This window comes from Camelina sativa, chromosome 6 (genome assembly GCF_030686135.1).
Source record: "Camelina sativa cultivar CO46 ecotype springtype chromosome 6, ASM3068613v1".
NCBI lineage: Eukaryota > Viridiplantae > Streptophyta > Magnoliopsida > Brassicales > Brassicaceae > Camelina > Camelina sativa.
Window position 1 is genome coordinate 878,942 of NC_141885.1, and position 19,645 is coordinate 898,586.

Consider the following 19,645-nt stretch of genomic DNA (forward strand, 5'->3'; position numbering starts at 1 on the left):
ACAGTAGTACCTAGTCTATGAGTGCTCATGACTCTATTATTCTAGATTGATATCTACAATTCCGTGGTTAAATTGTTCAAAAATAGAAGCACCAATCCTCAATCCTTCAAAGAAATTTACAGGATGTCGTCACTATTTCATAAACCGTTACATGTTACTGTTACATTCTTGATAAAATATTGCAGTTTATATTAATTGTTAATGTCACTCCCGCTACATTAGACTATAAATTGTAAACTTTAAAAATAAAATTTGGTATCATCCTTTATATATTAATAGAGAAGCATTCTCAAAAAAATGTTGATTTGTTATCGCTGCGAATCACATAATTGCTATTGAATGATTAAAGAATATTCATTTTTTTGGTATCTTTTTTTTTTTTCTACAATGTTTTCGTTAAACATATGATGACATATTTTAATTTTAAAAATTCAAACATTGTAAGGGCATTGCCATCAAAGGTTTTGACCAAAGTTTGTTAAAACATATTTTATTCTTAATTTTAGAAAAAAAATGAAATTAAGAACTTATTAAGAAACTTTATTATTTCATGGGTCCATTGAAGGTTGTTAAATTTGGAGTTCTTAATTAAAATTTTTTGTTCTTGATTAAAAGAGATTTGTTTGCCTGATTCTGATTTTTCTTGTTCTTCACATAAGAACCAATGCAATCATAGAGAGCTCAAATGAATTCCCCGCAGCATCAAAGATCTTCATTAGTTTATGGACGAGTAGCTACATATATGGTGAGCTGTGACCACTACATTACTTTAAAGACCCATAAACCAAATATCTTTGCGCAAAATTGAACACAGCTACTTAAAGTAGAGCAAACATTGTGAATTACTTGGGAAGGAATCATGTTAGGAGGGGCCTGACCATAGAACATTTGTTGTCCAATACCAGGACCACCCGAGGATACATTGGCATGCAGGAACCAACAGATGGCGGCATTGCAACTGGCCTCACTTGGGAGAATTGAGCCTATTCACATCATGTAGATTTGATGTCTCAAACACAACCAAAAACAGAGGAAAGAAACAGAACCGCAATGCCCATCAATCATAAAGTTCTTAGCTGTTTCAGTAGGGTGATCTTGCATATGTTTTATACTTGGATAGGCCTTGACCTGTTGCTCAAGGAAAAATTGACTAATCTCAAAAAAGGCCAAACATTTTGAGAAAATTGTACCTTACCTCTCAAGACCAAGAACGATACAAAAAACACTTTTTAGCATCAAGTATTGTTCTGTTGCAATCAAATGGAAAAAATGAGAGAGGGATTATATTAACATACTTTCAAGCATCAAGTATTGTTCTGCTGCAATCAAGTATTGTTCATACTTTCAACGGAAACAAAAAGACTAGCCAACCTAACAATCTCAGACTTCGACAACAAGTGAGAACCAAAATAATCAATCAGTATGTCAGAAACAAGATTGTCTTTGGTCTGATCAACTTGAGCCTGAACCAACCTGGTAAAGGATATACACAAGAACGGAGGAGACCACAATTAAGTACTGATTTCACATCAACACACACATATATTAACATTCATCAAACACTTACAAAAGAATCAGATTCTTATTCTAAATCAAAAACAAGGTTTCTTATCATCAAACAAAGTATTCAATGCAAAGTATTCAAACAAACAGATCAATTTCAAATTCCCAAACAACTATCATCATAATTTCGCTAGCATCAATTCCAATTTATAGAACCCTAATTTCTTCTCACATAAAACTCTAATTCATGTCGATCTAGAAGTGAAATCAAAGAAATCATTACCCAGCTTTTTCGATTATTTCACCTCTCAATTCTTCGCTTCTTCTCCAAAGCTTTTGCCATCGATCAATCTGAGAGACGAAAGAGAGACTATCCTCTGTTTTAAATTTTTTCTTTGAGGTCACAATTAATTTAACAAAAAAAAAAAGACAGACGAAAGAGAGAGGACGAGAGAGACGACAGAGAGAAGGAAAAAAAGATATATATTTTTTTCTCCCAACCAATCAAAAGTTGACACACATGAGTTTCCAAATGAAACTTAAACATCTTATATAACGATTAATGCTTAGTAAAATTAAGCTGTTAGCATTATTTTTATTCTGTTTTATTATTAGCAAACTTATAAGAAATTTGTAAGATACATTGATTGGAGATGACCTAAGGCCTTCCCTAATGGGAGGTTTTAACACAGTAGAAGGAAAAAAATAATTCAGATAAAAGAAAAAAATATAAGAAACCCTCTTATTTAGTAGACTCACATTTGAAATAAGAGCCCCTACGTGTCACTTATTTTGATGGAGATTGGGTGGATATGGATGCGAAGCGTCGGATTGAATCGGCGGAGGCCAATCAATGGAGATACAACTCCAAAACCTTGAAGCTCCAAATCCCCAAATTTAATTAGGGTTACTCTGCGATCCCAAATCGGAATCGGAATTACATGAGCTATTCACCATCGCCGATTGATTTCTTCTCACTAGACCCCGATGGTGGTGGCGGCGGCGTCGTTGTCGAAGAAGAAGAGTACGCCGTCGCTAAACCGTCATTTACTACCCCGCGTCTCGAACCCTTACTCGAGAGTGAAGAAACGAAGACCATGGCTAACTCCAGGAGACTCTACCCTTTTTTATTCTCGCCGGAATTGGGATTCCCATCTCCTTGTTTTCGCCTCCTCTTCTCCGTCGTCTTCGCCTCCATCTCCAAATTCTCCGACAGATGATCTCACTGCTGAGTCGTGCGTCAATACTGGTCTTGATCTTTTTAAGAGAGGACGGGTACGTTCTAAATTCGAATTGTGTGTTCTTAGGGTGCCTACGTTTCAGTCGCTTTTGTGTGTTCTATGGCTCTTGAACTTGTATGATTTTGTGATATGGGTATACCTTAAATTTAATGAAAGTTAGTTACTTTATGTTGAGGAATAACCTAAGTTTAGACAATACAGTTTGTTGATACATTATGTTGATACTCTTCTTTTGAAACTTCAATCTCTCTTTGAGCATTGTTTGATTTCAACAACTGCAATCTCTAATCTTTGCTTATTCTCTCTGTTGCGGGTTGAGGTTTTTGGGTCATACAGGACAGGGCTTTATCTTCCAACAAGTGATATAGATGTAAGTGTGTAACACCACTTTGACTATGTGGTGTACATAATTAACGAGAATACCTTCCAGCAGATCAGAGATGGGTCATGGTTTTCATTGGTGTTGCTGTTTTAATTCATAATTAACGATGATTTCTTCTAATTCTGTATGTGCAGATCAGAGATGGTTTGAAGAATGATGAAGACAACTCAGACGCTTAAGGTTTTGTATCTATCATCAACACAGTTCATAAGTGAAGTGTGAGATTTTGGTTTTGTTTGTTGTTGTTTCTCTATATGGATTTGATGAAACATGGTATATGCAATAATTTCATATTGTACTTTAATTTATTTATTTAAAAAAAAAAAATCAAATTTAGAGATTCAATATTAGAACCCACCATTGAAGGGGTACATTTTAATTACAATACCCAAAGTTCTTATTCAACCAAAAATACAAATTATATTAATTAAAAAATTTTACAACCCAAAAATATATCCTTCCATTGTAGATGCCCTAAGGTATACGGATCAAACGAATCTTTTTTTTTTTTTGGTCGTCAAGACCAAACCAATCTATGTAACATATTCTCAAAATCTAATGAATGGTATAAGGTCTGAAAAATATTTCATGCAAATTAATAATACAAAGTGGGTAAGCTATAATTGCCTGGGACGAGTTAATATATGGTGGAGTGATGGGAAATGTACTATTATGATGTCGTTTTGGTCCGTGACCGTTACACTTATAACGAGGTTCATAAACAAACATCGTTTCATCTTTCGTTAGATTCGGACAAAAAGTGTTGATCTATAATCATGATAAAACAGTCCGACCCAATTTTACTTGTTGTTATTACAACTTTTAGCAAATTTTCTAGCTACGATCATTTATTGTCCAGAATTTTTTTGTACACGTATTCTTCATTTTTAAAACCAATAAAAAATGATTTACAAGAAAATGCATGTAGAATAATCCACATACACATATCACCATCACTCAAAGTACTCCAAGTCTATAATACATTTTATATAAGTTTTTGCTCGTGAAATTCTAAGTTAAAAAATTAAACTAATTAATCTTTAAAACAATAGAGACAGTTTAATAAAAAAATACATCATTTGTATGTGGTCATATAAAAATACATCATTCATCAAATTGTTGTGTATTATTCAAGTGTGATTAATTCAATATTAGAAAAATTGAAACCAAATACCACATTAATTAAGCCAAGAAGATAAAATTATCGCAAAACTCTGTGGTGATAAAGAACTTCTGGTTTGCAAGACATACAAAAATAACATATGTTTCAAGCCACACGATTGATAAACGTTTGAGATTTCTTAATTAATACATTATGGTGATTATTCATCTTTCTAGCCAAACATTTTTAGATGAAGTTTTTTTTTCCTATAAATGAAAACCAAACATTTGTAGATTGGACAGGTCTATGATGTATGAACACACATAATAAATGAATGTCGATACATGAAAGAGAAAGAGTTTGATTGGTAAGTATATAGATGCATACATTTATGCATATATATATATGACAAAATAAGAAATATCTAAAATAGAAACAAAGACGATCTTTTGCGTATGAGATTGAAGAAGCACTACAAAAATCTAAATCCGAGGTGGGTTTGGTTTTTGTACATCTTTTGGGACCAATTTCGATGCAAAAATTAGGAGGATATAATAATGAGTGTGAGGTGAGGACTTGAAGAAAAAATAAACAAGAAATGTGACATGAATGTTTGTACGAGAGAACTAAAGAAGTGGGTTAAGTAAAATAAGGGTGTGAATGGTTGCAGCGGTCACGCGGACAAATCTGTCTGCGGACTGGACCGTTTTTTATTTACCATTCATCAAACGCAGTCTACAGTGGTGCGATCTAAATAAAGCAGAAACAAGACCGCTGCAGACCAACTGCGGACCGCTTTTACATACAAATAGACTTGGTCCGCAGTGGTCTGCTGTCCGCCCTATTTTTGGGGCGGACTAAACCGCTGACGGATTTGGCCGCCCTGACCGCAGTCACCATTCATACCCTAAGAGTGACAAATGCCTGCCCGTTACTCCGTTTCAACTCTATGGCACTGAAAACCATGGCGTTTTTTTGCTTCTCGTTGCATTTAATGTGCACTCAATTGCATTGAAAGTGACTATTTCTCTCTCTCTTCTCTCTTTCTCTCTCTTATCTCTTTCTCTCTCTCGTTTTCATCATTTGTGCCAACACGCAGAGACGTTTGCAGATTCTGCAGCTATGTTTGTCACAGAAAGAGAGGTGGAGAGAGAGAGAGCATATTAGGCTTTCTCTATACCAATGGCCAAACACATGTGTGTAATACTGAGGCATGCATGTAGTATATGTATGCATATGTTTGATGGTGGTTTACGTCACGAACTGTGAACGTAAAACAATGTATGTAATATTTTCCCAATTTTCTAACCATGTTTAACTCTTTTTTCGAAAAACAGAAAATAATAATAATAATGTCTAACAATGTGGATAAAATGTTGGGATTCATGTTATAGTAGTAAATATGCACTTTAAACGCGATTCTTTTCGTCAGTAAATGTAATAGAACTAAATCATAATTGCCCGGATCATACATGTTATAGTTGGTTCGGGAAATGTTTAAAAAAATAAAAGAGAAGAACAGTGGAACGTGCAAGACAAAAAAGGTTTAGCTTTTTTATCTCTTGGGATGGCATTTTTTAAGAAGAGCATGTGCATATTTTGCTTCTCTTCCCCCAACCTTTCAAATGCTCATGCCTTTCACAACCTAAAGGAACTTTTGCTATTTTAGCCACTTATATATTATTATTTTTTCTTCTCTTATCTTATTCTATTTGCATGTGATATGGAAGATTTTTGTTTGCAGAAAGATTTAGTCCATTGATTTTGTTAATTCCGGCTTTTATGTTTTATATGTCCATAAACAATGTAAATAAATTATATGACTCGTCTTCTATGGATTATATATAGGCCTAGGCATAAAAACCGTACCTGAATACCCAATTCGGAAACCATTCTAAAAAACTGAGTTTGGGTTAGGTATCGGTTTGCCTATAAAACTCTATTAGGTTCTATTTTCTAATACTTTTGGGTTCGGGTTAGGGTCGAGTAATACCCGGTACCCGTTTGGGTACCCTATTAAACCCGAACATATAAACATATTTATAATATTTATCATTAATATAATGCAATTACCCCAAAAATATGATTATAATTTTGAATATTTCATTTAATTTTATACCTAAATATCAAAAATAATCAAAATATCTAAAATATATTGTCACATAAGTCTAAATTTAACTAAATTTATTTTAATTTAATTAATTTTAGTTCTATTTTGTCGGGTACCCGGTAGTTCGGGTACTAATCGAGTTCTAAAATTTGTAACCCAAACCGACCCGAACCTGATAGTATCCAAACCAAACTGAACCCATATATCTAAAAATACCTAATGGATTCTATTTTTCGAAACCGTTTACCCGAACCCGAATAGATAATATCCGAATATGAACGGGTTACCCGAATGCCGAGCCCTAATTATATAGATTATTAAGTAATTATTGGCGCCACCCTATATCGATAGGTTGACCAGCGTAATAGTTGGCCATCTACTGAAGAGATTCTTCAAGCTTACGAGTTCGAACGACAACAATGAGAGAAAACTAAGTTAACACACTATACATATTACATATATCCCAGAAAAAAAATAAAAATCAAATCGTTTTTCATCTAGTAATGACATCATAAGTTCGAAGTTTTATAGAAAACAAAATCATTTATAGTCTCTTGTAATCTTTTATATTTAAAAGCCATATATTTATTGTTTGTCAACAATATGAAAGAAAAGCTACGCTACTTGTCAAGAATGTCGAGAAAGAAAAGCTACGCTACTTGTTTGTCATCAATATATAATTATTGGATTTAAATAATAGTGTACTTAGTTGGTGGATTTGGGAGTGGGTTAGCATGAAAATCTCTCATCACATGGGATTGCCTCATACTTCCCACAAAGGAACAACCATATGCTTAGCTTTTATGCCATGACAAAAATACCCTTCACTTCCTTGATGGGATGTATGCGTCGACAACCTTTACTCAATGGGTACTTCCGTCTTCTTCATTTTGTTTCCTACTTGCTACCATATTCTAACTTAATTAGTTTGTTTTTTATAAGGAAAAAAATCCAATTTCTTGTGTTATAATATTATATATTGCAAAATCCGGACATCTTTGTTTTTTTCAGCTATGATTAACTATTTAAATTAGAACTGAATTGAAAAATTTCATGGCTATTTTGTTGAATAAAAGTCTGGTTTAGTTATTACAAATACTTAAATAGACATGGAATATTTTTGTAGGTTTTTTTTATATTTAACTAATTATTATTGATGAAGCAGCTGAAGATTGTCTTTATTTGCTTAAATATGTGTAAGATAATAGTAATATTATTAAGTCTCGCTCTAGTATATTTTATATTGATTGATGGGCCCCTCTTTTGCTATTTCTGCGTTTTGCACTGAAACCTGAGGTATTTTATTTTCTTGTCTTTTTCAGTTTTGTTCTTATATTAGCTCTTAGTAAATTAATTTTTGGCATTTTCCTTTCTTATATACTTCCAACTATATATTTAAAATGATCTTGAGAAATCGTTCAACATCCTTTATGTATATAATAAATACGTGTACTTTGATAATGTTTGCCCATGACACAATTTGTTGTTCTTTGTTATCTTCCATTTAGCCACTTTCCATTGTTTTCTCTAATAATTCAATCTCTTTATTTTTTTAATATGATTTAAACAAAATTATTGGCATTATGATCTATGAACCTATAGTACTCATGAACATGTACGTAGTATACGATGTGACAATTCAACTGTACATCCATTTATTTCCAAAACAATAGAAAGGCTTATATATTGAATTTTCCAAAACAAAATTTTGTCCTACTTAAAAGAAATTGTGGAAACAATTTACGTCTATTTAAGCGTTAAAATCAAAAAATTTGTATCGAACAAGAAAGAGATAAGGCTGTGTGGAAAAGTGTCAGACACAGGAAAGGAAACATGCAGTGTGGCATTGTTAGCTATAAGAAACAAAATTCGAATTGTGACAAAATGAAAAAACACATCAAATATTCTCGCGAGGATTTGAATTATATGTAAATATATTATATTATTACCGATCATATCATTGTATTTTTTTTCTTCTAGAAAAAAGTTGAAGAAAAAGGACGATAATTTTTTTTTTAAACATTTAACAGTAAAAAAAAAAAGGTAAAGTAAGACAAAATTATTTATATTTTGATGTAACAGAAGGAAAGAGAAAAAAAACTATTTGAGTCGTGATTTTGCAGGAGTATGCATGGGTTTGGTGCAGAGACAAATATACCCCGCGCCTGCAAAATCCTTTACTCAGTTTTTTGTGAATTTGCAAAATTTACGACCCCACCTCAGTCCACTGGTCGATATGTCTTGTCACACGTGATATTATTATTGTTTCTCTGCTCTCTGTTTCACGGAAGATCTTACATTATACAATAACAGATTATACGTACGGTATATCTATAAACCCATATATAGTCATATAGCTTTGCGCATTGTTCAAGTAATAATATAATGGGTTTTCGTTTCGTACCATTGCCGTGTCCGAAGGTTCTTAGTGATGTATCACATTGAAAACATAACATAGATGTTTAGTTATACTCTCTTTTGTGGTCTGAAGTTACCATCGAATAATAAAATATATTCTGCCTATGAATGGAGAAGCCTTATGGAGAGTTTTATCTTTATAGGCCTGAAGGAAAAAGAGTCACTAATGATTTTCTCTACGGCCCAAATATATATTTCGAAGCTTCAGTAGTGGATGAAGCCCAACATGTATATGTTTCTTCCAAAGCCATATATAGTACTTACGCCACTTCTCTCTCTTAAAAGGGGGAAAAATATTCAAAACTCAATTCCTCCTTGGACTCGTTCGACCTTCAAATTAATATTTTCGTGTTAACTAAGTAGTATATGCAAATGCAAGTATACGTATTACTTATTATTGTTACCAACTTACATCCTAAAGATGGTATTGGCTTTTCTTTATACTCACAAGTTAGTCAAATTGGTCCGGCTTTGGTATACCGGAAAATCCCCTCAAGGTACGATTGAATAGTCATATGACTATGACTCATAGTCCGGCTTAAGGCTATTGTTTTAGTTTGGCATATGGTATATGAGTAATAGGTCATATGATATGATTCATATCAGGAATCTCCCACCAATAAACACACGTTTCTTACCAAAACCACCGTAGCTTCTGCTGATTCTCTCGTTCCTAGTTAACCAAATATTAAACCAACCATGAACCATATAAACCATATTTATGGAGAATTAGATGAGAAGTTTTAATCTGGGGAGAAATAGCAATTGAACTATCGATAAGAGAGGAAATAGAAGAAGAACTTAAGTTTGAAGGAGATAAAGAACGAGGTGAAAGTTCGGGGTGGATCTGGTACGATATGATAGTTTTAAGGGGGAAATAAGACGTTCATCCCCATATACTATAAAAAGGTTTCATATAATATTAATTATAAAAAAAAGGTTTAATACAGAATAAATTTTTTAATCATTGATCCACAGATACATTCTCACAGCAATTTTCTAAAAGAGAGACAAACTACAAAAAACCAAAGAAAAAAAAAAACAGATCTTCATGGTTACGAGCTGTTACTTTGACTGTGACTACTATTTTCACTTCCACGAAGTTCTCTCAACGAAGCAACAACTTGTAACATATTAGGCCTCTTTGATGGGAAGTCGTCAACGCACCGCAACGCTACCTCCAAGTACCTTAACATCTCTTTCACAATCACCCCTCCGAAACCTTCTTTTGCATTCAGAGACTCTGAAGAACCCTCTTTCATACTCAGAAGGTCTTCATCAATCACTTCCATATGTTTCCCTTCTCTTGCTTTCATCTTCGACCAACCTACTAAATTAGTATCACCAAACTCTTCTTTGTCCGTTGGTCTTTTCCCGCTTAAAATCTCGAGCATCACTACTCCGACTGAGTACACGTCGCCTTTTGCTGTACATCTGAAACTTTGGTAATACTCCGGTGGTACGTAACCTGGCGTGCCTGCCAAGGTACTCACACTCAAATGCGTGTCTAACGCGCTGATCAGCCTCGCCATTCCGAAATCAGAAACTCTAGCTTCCATGTCTTGATCGAGAAGCACGTTGCTTGACTTCATGTCACGGTGGATGATATGAGGAATACAATTGTGATGCAAGAAACAAAGCCCTTTTGCTGCTCCTCTCGCAATCTTCTTCCTCTCTTCCCAACTCAAAACCCTCCGCTTTTCGCCTGTTCTCGGTCCGTGAAGCACTTCCTCGAGGCTACCATATTGCATAAACTCGTAAACTAGCAATCTCTCTTCCCCAATCTTACAGTATCCCAAAAGTGGTACAAGGTTTCGGTGTTTAATCTTCCCTAGCGTTTCCATTTCCGCCATAAACTCTCTATCTCCTTGACAACTAAGTCTAATCAGTTTCTTGATTGCCACGGAAGACCCATCTTTGAGCGTCGCCTTGAAAACCTCACCGAATCCACCGTGTCCGATCATACTCGCAGCCGAGAATCCATTCGTAGCTTCGATAAGCTGCGAGAACTTAAGCTTCCTCAACTGTCGCTGAAACGTCGCTACGTTAATACTCAACGGCTCTTTCTCCTTCTCAATCTTCCACGTTGTGGCGGAATTAACCGCCTGCAAACTGTGAAGCATCTTCGCATCTTCCGCGTCTCTCTTCCTCGCACGAACCGCTATCGCCCAAACGATCAAAATACAAACAGACGCAGCGGAGATCAACACTCCCAAAACAATGCTATTCGCCCAAGAAGCTGCCCTGCTTCCGTGTTTAACACGTTTCCCTTCCTCTGTTCCCGGTGGAAGCTGATTGTTTCCGTTCTTACATTCCGGTAACGGAACACCACAAAGTCCAGGATTATCCGCGTACTGGCTCGCAGGAAGCGTGCTAAGCTGACCTCTCTGAGGAATCGGACCGGTTAACTCGTTATTGGACAGATCAATCTGCACCAAGAAAGACAAATTCGAGAAAGACTCAGGGATTTGACCCTGCAACCGGTTATCCGAAGCATCGAACACACCGAGGTTCTTGAGCTGACCAATCGTAAAAGGAATCTCGCCGGAGAGTTGATTATGAGAAAGCTCAAGAACTTGAAGAGCGATCATCTCTCCAATCTCATCTGGGATCTTGCCTCGAAGCTGGTTGTAAGAAAGATCAAGATACTCAATGGTTTGATACCTTGTGAAAAGACTCAGAATCGGACCTGAATACATTCTTGTGAAGTCACAGCTCTTAAGAGATGGTATCTGAAGAAGCCTCTCTGGTCTTATCCCTGAGAACTCAACCAAACCTCCCACACCTTTACATGAGTTCCCAACGTTTCTTACAAAAGCCATTGTGTTCCCTGAGAGTAAACCGGAAAGAGCTTTTGAACCGGGTTGACGACCTAACCGGGGTGGGATTTCTCCGGTTAAGTGGTTTGTATTGAGATCAAGCCAAACCAGAGTTGTGCATTTCCCTAGCTCCGCTGGGATCTCTCCGGTGAAGTTGTTGTTTCCGAGCTGAAGAACGGCTAACCGGGAAAGGATTCCGAAATCATTTGGGACTTCTCCGGTTAACCTGTTGCTTGTGAATGAGACCCACTCGATGTTACTGCAGTTGAAAAACTCCGGTGGGATTTCCCCGGTGAGTTGGTTGTTGTTGAGGATCAAATCTTTAAGGTTTTGTAGTTTTCCGATCGCCGGCGGGATTTTGCCGGCGAGATTGTTGTACCAGGCGATGAACTGCTCGAGTTTCTGGAGGTTTCCGATCTCCGGTGGGATTGTACCGTTGAGATAGTTGAGACTGAGATCAATCGTTCGAAGCTCCGAGCATTGAGATATCGCCGGAGGAATCTCTCCGGTGACGAGATTATCAGGGAGTCTTAGCTCTTCTAATGAAGCTGCTCCGGGACATAAATCCGGCGGAATCACGCCGGCGAATCGATTCGAGCTGAAGTCAGCGATTCTCAAGCTTTTGCAAGAAGATATCGAAGTCGGAAACTCACCGGAGATTAAGTTGTTGCTGAGAAGTAAGATCTGAAGAGAGCCGAAGCTTCGGAGGATAGTGTTCGGAAACGGACCGGAGATGTTGTTGTTGGAAAGGTCAAGACTTTGTAGCCAAGAACATGAGGACAACGACTCAGGGATCACACCGGTGACGTTGTTGTTACAGAGACGGAGGTTTTGTAATGTCCGGCAAGTGTCTCCGATCTCTGGCGGGATCCAACCGGTGAGTTTGTTATAAGAAAGATCCAAACTTTGTAAGAGTTTTAACTCACCGAATGATTTTGGAATCTGCCCATCAAAGTTGTTGTAAGAAAGGTTCAAGCTTTTGAGGCCGGTGCAGTTGATGAGTGAGTCAGGGATATAGCCGGAGATACTGTTACCGGAGAAATCGAGATAGGATAAGGAGACGCAAGAAGAGAGAGGAATGGTTAAACCGGAGATTGAACCGGTTATGTTGTTGTAAGAAAGATCAAGGGTTTGAAGTTTCTTGCCGTCTAAGAAAACATCATTAGGTAACTTTCCAGTGAAGTTATTGTAAGAGAGAGTGATGGAGATAAGATTTGAATATTTGGGGAAGAAGTTTTCAGGGAGGATTCCGATTAAACCGGAGGAAGAGAGTTCGAGGTGAGTTAAGGTTAAGGGAAGAAGAAGAAGAGAGGTTGAGTTTAAAACGAAAAAGTTCTCGGAGAGTTTAAGAACAGAGAGAGAATCAAGAGAGGTGAAGGCATTGAAAGAGACGGTTCCGGAGAGACCACTACCGGAGAGGTTAATCTCGGAGACTCTTCCACCGAGACAAGTGACGCCGGAGAATTGACAAGGTGATTTACGAGGTGTCCAGTTTGAGAGGATGCTGTTTGGATCATCTTGGATCATTGTTTTGAAAGAGAGGAGAGACAATGAGTCGGTTTTGAGTGAAGATGAAGATGATAGAGAGAAATGAGTAAGGAGGAAGATGAAGGAGATATGGATCCGAGTCCGGATCCGAACCCGGATTGGTGAAGTAGTCATTGGAGGGAGGAGGTATTTGGAGTTTGAATGGAGAAGGAGAGAAGAGAAGTAAGTTGAAACATTTAGATGATAAAGAGAGTTTTTTTTCTCCTTTGAGGCGATGCTAAAGCAGAGGAAGGAGATGGAAAAGGGCTTTTCGTGAAGAAAAGAAAAAGCAGCTTTTGTTTTTATTTTATTTTTAGTATTGATGCTTGTCAGTTTATTATATCAATTGTGAGAGTGAGAGACTAAACATCTTTGTCAAGTTAGCTAAATATTGCAATTTCATAAATGCTTTAAAAACAAATCTATATTAGTATCAGTTTAAGTATATACATAGTTTGTTATACATTGATAAAACTAATGAAGATGATAATATTATAAATTTACCCTATAATCACATCAAGTTTGAATTTTTGGGAGATTTTTTTTTGGAAAATAACCTTTTACAAAAGAATTGCAATCGTTTGGAAAATGAAGTTTGGGAGAAATCATTACAAACCGAATGAAGTACTAAATTTTCATATGGTGAGGTGTGTGGTCAAAGTAATTGGGACCCAATTTAGTCATGATATGCATCGCATATGAAATGGTATTTTGTAAAACTTTGGTTGATCCAATGTTCACGGTCGATGCAGAGAGGCGTGGGGGAATGAACAGAAATGTGACTTTACAATTTACAATAACAAACTTTATGGTGTAACCATTATGTTGCTCACTTCTTTCTACATTTTTATGTGATTTTAATTAGTTTATAGTATCATATTGAATGCCATAGATAAGCCTTTATATCATGTTCCAAGTCACACACTCCATCCTTTTTATCATTACGCTTGCCCTCTCCCACCAAGTTTACGAGTAGATTTCTATCAAGTAAGCAAAAGAAAGCAAACGATTAGCTTCGATTACTTCATCCAACAGAAAGAAAAGGCTATGTTGCTAAGTTCATTGATAATTAGTCATATACACATTAAAAATAAAGTCATATTTCTAAGTGGTTCAATTGGTGATACTCTAGCTACCATTCAATTACACAAGAGACTATTTCTTTAAGATCAATAGTTTCTAGTAAGAAATAATTATTCTTAGAACAACTAATATAGTGCAAACCTTATCATCACCTATAAATATAATAGTGTGATTGTGTGTTATATTTCACACTATTGGCGACTATCGAGTATATAGTTTATTGATTCTATTTAATAAAAATATATTAACAAAAAGGACCAAATAGTGGAGAGTAATAGTGAAAAGGCCCACAAAAGAAACAACATCAATTAGCTCGTGGTTTAGTGGCATGAGAGGTTATGATTCCTTTGCCCCCAATATTTGTTTAAACACTTCTTTATTAAATTCTTCTTTTCACTACCACTAATTCTTATATATCTCTTTTTTATATACGAATTTTGTTCTCTTGAACGTCAGTTTATTTTGACCACTCTTGCTAACAAAATAGTAAGAAACTCAGACTAAATTCCAATTTAGTATGAGTAGTGAGTGCATCTGTACATATATTAATATATATTACTACAAAGATTTGACTTGTCCCCAGAAAGAATCAACTATTGTTTTTACTTATAAACAATTACTACATGTAATACATTTTGGGGTTACCATAAGTTTAAGAGATCTTAAGTGGAAGATTTTGCCTTTTTTAAAGGGAAACACTCCAAGATAGGGATAGTAAATTATTATTATTTTTAAAAAAACTATATATATATTTTTTTTTGTGATTTTGTATTTAAAACTTCATGATGCATAAATAAAGGTGATCAAAATTTGAGCAAATCGATCTAACCAAATAGTATCCCAATGCCAAGTGACAACATGAAGTCTCAAAATACATAATCACAAGAAACAATTTTTTAAAGATTATTTGGTGGATCGTTTGAAAGCTCCTAGTGATACCGATATTCAAAGATCTAAAAACGCAAATTACCATATATTTTAAAGAATGCAGAAAACAGAGGTTTTAGGGTTCTGCTTATGTAGGTGTTGCAACTCAAAATTTATTTTCCAAAGCTTTATTTTATTAAAGTTTTATTGTTAAAAGAAGACATTATTCGTGTACATCTATATTCATATTCATATATATATATATATACAGACATATATATGTCTGTGTTAATAATTTTTTTAATACACACACGACCACAAGTACTAATTACTCCTTTAAAAACATCATGTATTGCCTATATTAGTCTATATATTAACAGATGCATTTACACGTCAACCTATGATAAAATGCACTATGGTATATTAATTGTTTTTTAAAAATCATTAAATATAAACATGCTATCGACTTGGTGGTATACAAATCATTAGCGTATATTGTATAATTTTAAATCATGGTAGCGTCGCACATCCTTTGAGATCTGATAACAAATGCAATAATAAAAGTTAGATACTGTGATAGCCAATAGGGTTGGTGGTTCTCACCTAACCTTCTTACTTAGGCATGAAATTAACGTTAGAACTTCCCAATGTGTAGAGATATATACTTTGAAAGAAAATAGTACTATATTGGACTTAATTTTGACCATATGCTGCTGTTGTGTTCCTTAATTCTTTGTGTAGTGAATATATATGACCATTTTACGCTCAATGTATCGAACGTTTCAGCCCGGATTAAGTTGAGAATGAGGTTTTGAGAATTTAACCAAAGCAACTCAGATTTACTTGCAGTTAATTTAAAATAAAATGTAGGGAAGAAACGTCTTTTTTTGTTCTTTTTCTTTTAACTGGAATGTGTAAAAGTCAATGGTCAACCAAGCATGACTTGAAGTTCAAATGATTAAAAAAAAACTATTTAAAGGATGATTGTTGTTTTTAATCATAGGTTCAGGTCGATAATAATTGGATAATATCTTTGAGAATGGAGACATAATGATAATTTATATGATGTGCACTTATGTCAAAAATCAAAGAAAATGATGTATACCTTGTACATATGGGTTCAAATCTAATTACTCGAATATATTCAGCACCATCAATTACAGTTAAAAAACAACTAAATCTATATAAATAAAAGGCAAAGATGTGCCCGCACTAGGCTCTACCTTGTGCATTAGATAATTCAATGATGTAATTAAGACAGTTTTTTTCGATTTTAGGGTTTAGACTAGTTTTTTCAATTTTGATTAGTGTTGTTTGTTTATTCTCAATTTAAAGTGTAGATTCATATCACTTATGTAAAATTAAAAGAGGAGAAAAGAAAACACATGCAAATAATAGAGATAATATGCATGTGATGATGTGAGAAGATATATTGAAATATAGTATTAGTTAATTTGTAAACAAATTTAAGTTTATAAAACGTTAAAAAGTTCTATGACGGGAGGCTTGAGAGAGGAGTACATGTGTCAAAATGAATTTAAAATTTTGATCCTAATGAGTTGATGATTTAAATATGTTGATGATTAAAGAGTTCATAAGTCAAATGAATTTGTTTATAGTGGGTTTATGAGTTAACCACTAACCCATCAATTTTTTCATTATCAACCTAATAATATCAATATCATCATCATACTATCATCATCATCATTCTATCATCATCATATCAACATCATCATACTATCATCATCATCATCATAATACCAACATCATCATACTATCATCATCATCATCCTACCATCATCATATCAACATCATCATACTATCATCATACCATCATCATATCAACATCATCATACTATCATCATCATCGTGTAAATATCATATTAATACTACATATATATTATTCCTATATTATGAACATCAAGATGTATAGTTTTATTTTCAATTCTACTTGTCATCATTAAGATATGTCACATATTTCCATTTTGCTTTTATTTTTTATTCATTTTAAGATAAATAATTCACATGAAATTATTATGTAACTATTTTTCAATTTCTATTCACTTATTTATACTTTTCTAATTATATATCATTTATCAGTATATAGTTAATTAACATATAATTTATTAATTTATTAAAACCAAATTACTGTGAATTGTAAATATATATAAGTTCACAAAAAAATCCAGGAAAGCTTACTTTTAGTACAAATGTAGCTGCAAGTGAACAATAGCTAGACTAAAACAACGAGTTAGTTCTTCTACTATTGTTACTTCTAAGAACTGTAAAAACTGCAGAAGCAGGAAGATGGTTTTGGCTTCATGTGCGATACTGAGATCCAGAAACAGGTCCATTTCCTTGAGAGGACTTTCAAATATCCTCAGATTCTGATCCCTGTCCTATACCCACGCAAAAAAAAAAACTCAACACATTCTCGTTTCTAACAACAAATCCTAAACTATGAGAGCAAACAAATAACATCCATCACTTCTAGTTCTCTACCAATGATTTATAATGAGACTCATCAGCCAGAAAACACAACCACACATGACCAACATGCACATGGTATTTGGGATGAATAACGTCTATAGATATCACGTGTATTTCTACACGAAGCAATTCTGCCGCAACGTCTAATGTAAAATGATCTCCTCATTCTTTATCCATTGACATCTTGTTCACATATTTGTTGTAAACATCATCCTGCAACAAGAAATATACTGAATTAAAAATGTTGTCTTTCAAAACTGAATCAATATAATTTCATAATAAATGTAACTAACCTCTCCAACTATCTCATCTAGATATGCAAAACCCTCGTACTTGTCTCTGTTATTTGCAAGCTGCAACAAGGCAGATACTGAATTAAAAATGTTGTATCTCAAATATAATTTTATATAATAAAGAAGAGTTCATTCGAAAATTTTATTCCAGAAGTAGTCTGTAAAAAAATACAACTTGAATCAAAGTATTATAAGATGTTCAATTTTTTTTCTACTTTTTAATCATAATTTCCAATAATAATTTTCTATTTTGTTTCTTCACTTTCATAGAAAATAATTCACATAATATGATTATTAATTTATTTTATAATTTCATTTCAATTATAATAAACTAAAGTATATTTTAATTTAGAGTTATTCTAAAACTTTCTTCTAGAACTTACACATTTCATCTAAAGAGTTAACATCTGTAAAAAAAAACAACTTGAATCAAAGTAATATATTACAAGATGTTCAATTTTTCTTCTACTTTTAACCATAAATTCCAATATTAATTTTCTGTTTTATTTCTTCACTTTAATAGAAATAATTCACATAATATGATTATTAATTTGTTTTGTAATTTCACTCTAATTATAATAAACTAAAATATATTTGAATATATATAATTTATAGAGAAATAGCTGAATACATTTCGTTTTAAGAGAGAACAAAATGTATATTTAGAATTACAATTTGATTAGCTTGAAGTTTCTGTCATATATATATATTTATAGTAATTTCAAAATTTTATATTCAAACCAAAAATTCAGTTCATTAGTCATAAAAAATTATTTTTATGATTTTTCATATATATTTTATGAACTTACATATTCTATCAAATATTTTGTAACTCTCATATTTATAATAATATCCATATTTTAAGGCACTAAATTTTAATTAATTGCAAGTATGTATTTGTGTTTATGTTATTTTTTTCACCTCCATAGTATTTATAGCATTCTAATGAATGATTAATGACAATTAAAAATAGAACAAATAATAAAAGATATTAATATTTAATTATAGCATTTTTGTAATTCTTTTATACTTTATGTAAAAGTTCAACATGTGTGTAGCATATGCTATTATGTTTATAAGAAGTTCAACATGTGTGTATGATATATATATGTAAGATATGATATATATATATATATATATATATGTGTGATATTTTTGTTTTAAAATATGATGAAATATTTAACTTTTCTATCATCTAATTTGTTTTTTTTTTTTTGGGATATTAGTAGGGGTGTCAAAATAGGTCAAGATGAATGAGCCAACTCAATTTAACTCAACTTATGAACCCTAATAAGTTGATGGTTAATTAAGTTGATGATTAAATGAGTTCATGACTCAAATGAGTTTGATTATAATGGGTTTATGAGTTAACCACTAACCCATCAATTTCTTGATCATCATAATACCAACATCATCATATTATCATCATTATCATCCTACCATCATCATACTATTATCGTCATATCAACATCATCATACTATCATCATCATCGTGTAAATATCATAATAGTACTACATATATATTATTCCTATATTATGAACATCAAGATGTATAGTTTTATTTTCAATTCTACTTGTCATCCTTAAGATATGTCAAATATTTCCCATTTTGCTTTTATTTTTTATTCATTTTAAGATAAATAATTCACATGAAATTATTATGTAAAATTTTTTCAATTTCTATTCACTTATTTATATTTTTTCTAATCATATATCATTTATCAGTATATATTTAATTGACATATAATTTATTAATTTATTAAAACCAAATTATTATGAATTGTAAATATATATAAATTAGGTTATGGTG

General features: G+C 33.3%; 1 protein-coding gene, 1 long non-coding RNA gene and 1 pseudogene across 6 annotated transcripts; 1 reads left to right on the top strand and 2 right to left on the bottom strand.

Moving 5' to 3' along the window:
• Window positions 1-690: 690 nt before the first annotated feature.
• LOC104789961 (uncharacterized) lies at window positions 691-2,025 on the bottom strand. 2 transcript variants are annotated; one of them, XR_015560222.1, is made up of 2 exons: window positions 1,787-2,025; window positions 691-1,128 (listed from the first exon to the last, which is right to left on the bottom strand). It is a non-coding gene; the product is annotated as an uncharacterized LOC104789961 (long non-coding RNA). The 2 variants fall into 2 exon arrangements; XR_015560223.1 differs by having other exon boundaries at window positions 691-1,247.
• LOC104789962 (protein LOW PSII ACCUMULATION 1, chloroplastic) lies at window positions 1,841-3,471 on the top strand. 3 transcript variants are annotated; one of them, XM_087455647.1, is made up of 3 exons: window positions 1,841-2,778; window positions 3,081-3,114; window positions 3,261-3,471. In XM_087455647.1, exons 1-2 carry the CDS (start codon window positions 2,491-2,493, stop codon window positions 3,105-3,107), a joined length of 315 nt encoding a protein of 104 aa, XP_087311773.1. In that variant the 5' UTR covers window positions 1,841-2,490; the 3' UTR covers window positions 3,108-3,114; window positions 3,261-3,471. The 3 variants fall into 3 exon arrangements, with proteins under 3 accessions (XP_087311773.1, XP_010513946.1, XP_010513945.1); XM_010515643.3 differs by having other exon boundaries at window positions 2,284-2,778; window positions 3,064-3,114; XM_010515644.3 differs by lacking the exon at window positions 3,081-3,114 and having other exon boundaries at window positions 2,144-2,778.
• Window positions 3,472-9,696: 6,225 nt separating this feature from the next.
• On the bottom strand, window positions 9,697-13,412 carry LOC147942096 (serine/threonine-protein kinase BRI1-like 2 pseudogene; annotated as a pseudogene). Its single transcript, XR_015558966.1, has one exon. The product of XR_015558966.1 is annotated as a serine/threonine-protein kinase BRI1-like 2 pseudogene (transcript).
• Between the last annotated feature and the right edge of the window lie 6,233 nt (window positions 13,413-19,645).

Coding starts and splice junctions, on each gene's coding strand:
- LOC104789962 (XM_010515643.3), top strand. CDS start 2,491: ATGGTGGTGGCGGCGGCGTCGTTGTCGAAGAAGAAGAGTACGCCGTCG. Junction 2,779..3,063: donor ATCTTTTTAAGAGAGGACGG/GTACGTTCTAAA, acceptor TTGCGGGTTGAG/GTTTTTGGGTCATACAGGAC. Junction 3,115..3,260: donor TTCCAACAAGTGATATAGAT/GTAAGTGTGTAA, acceptor CTGTATGTGCAG/ATCAGAGATGGTTTGAAGAA.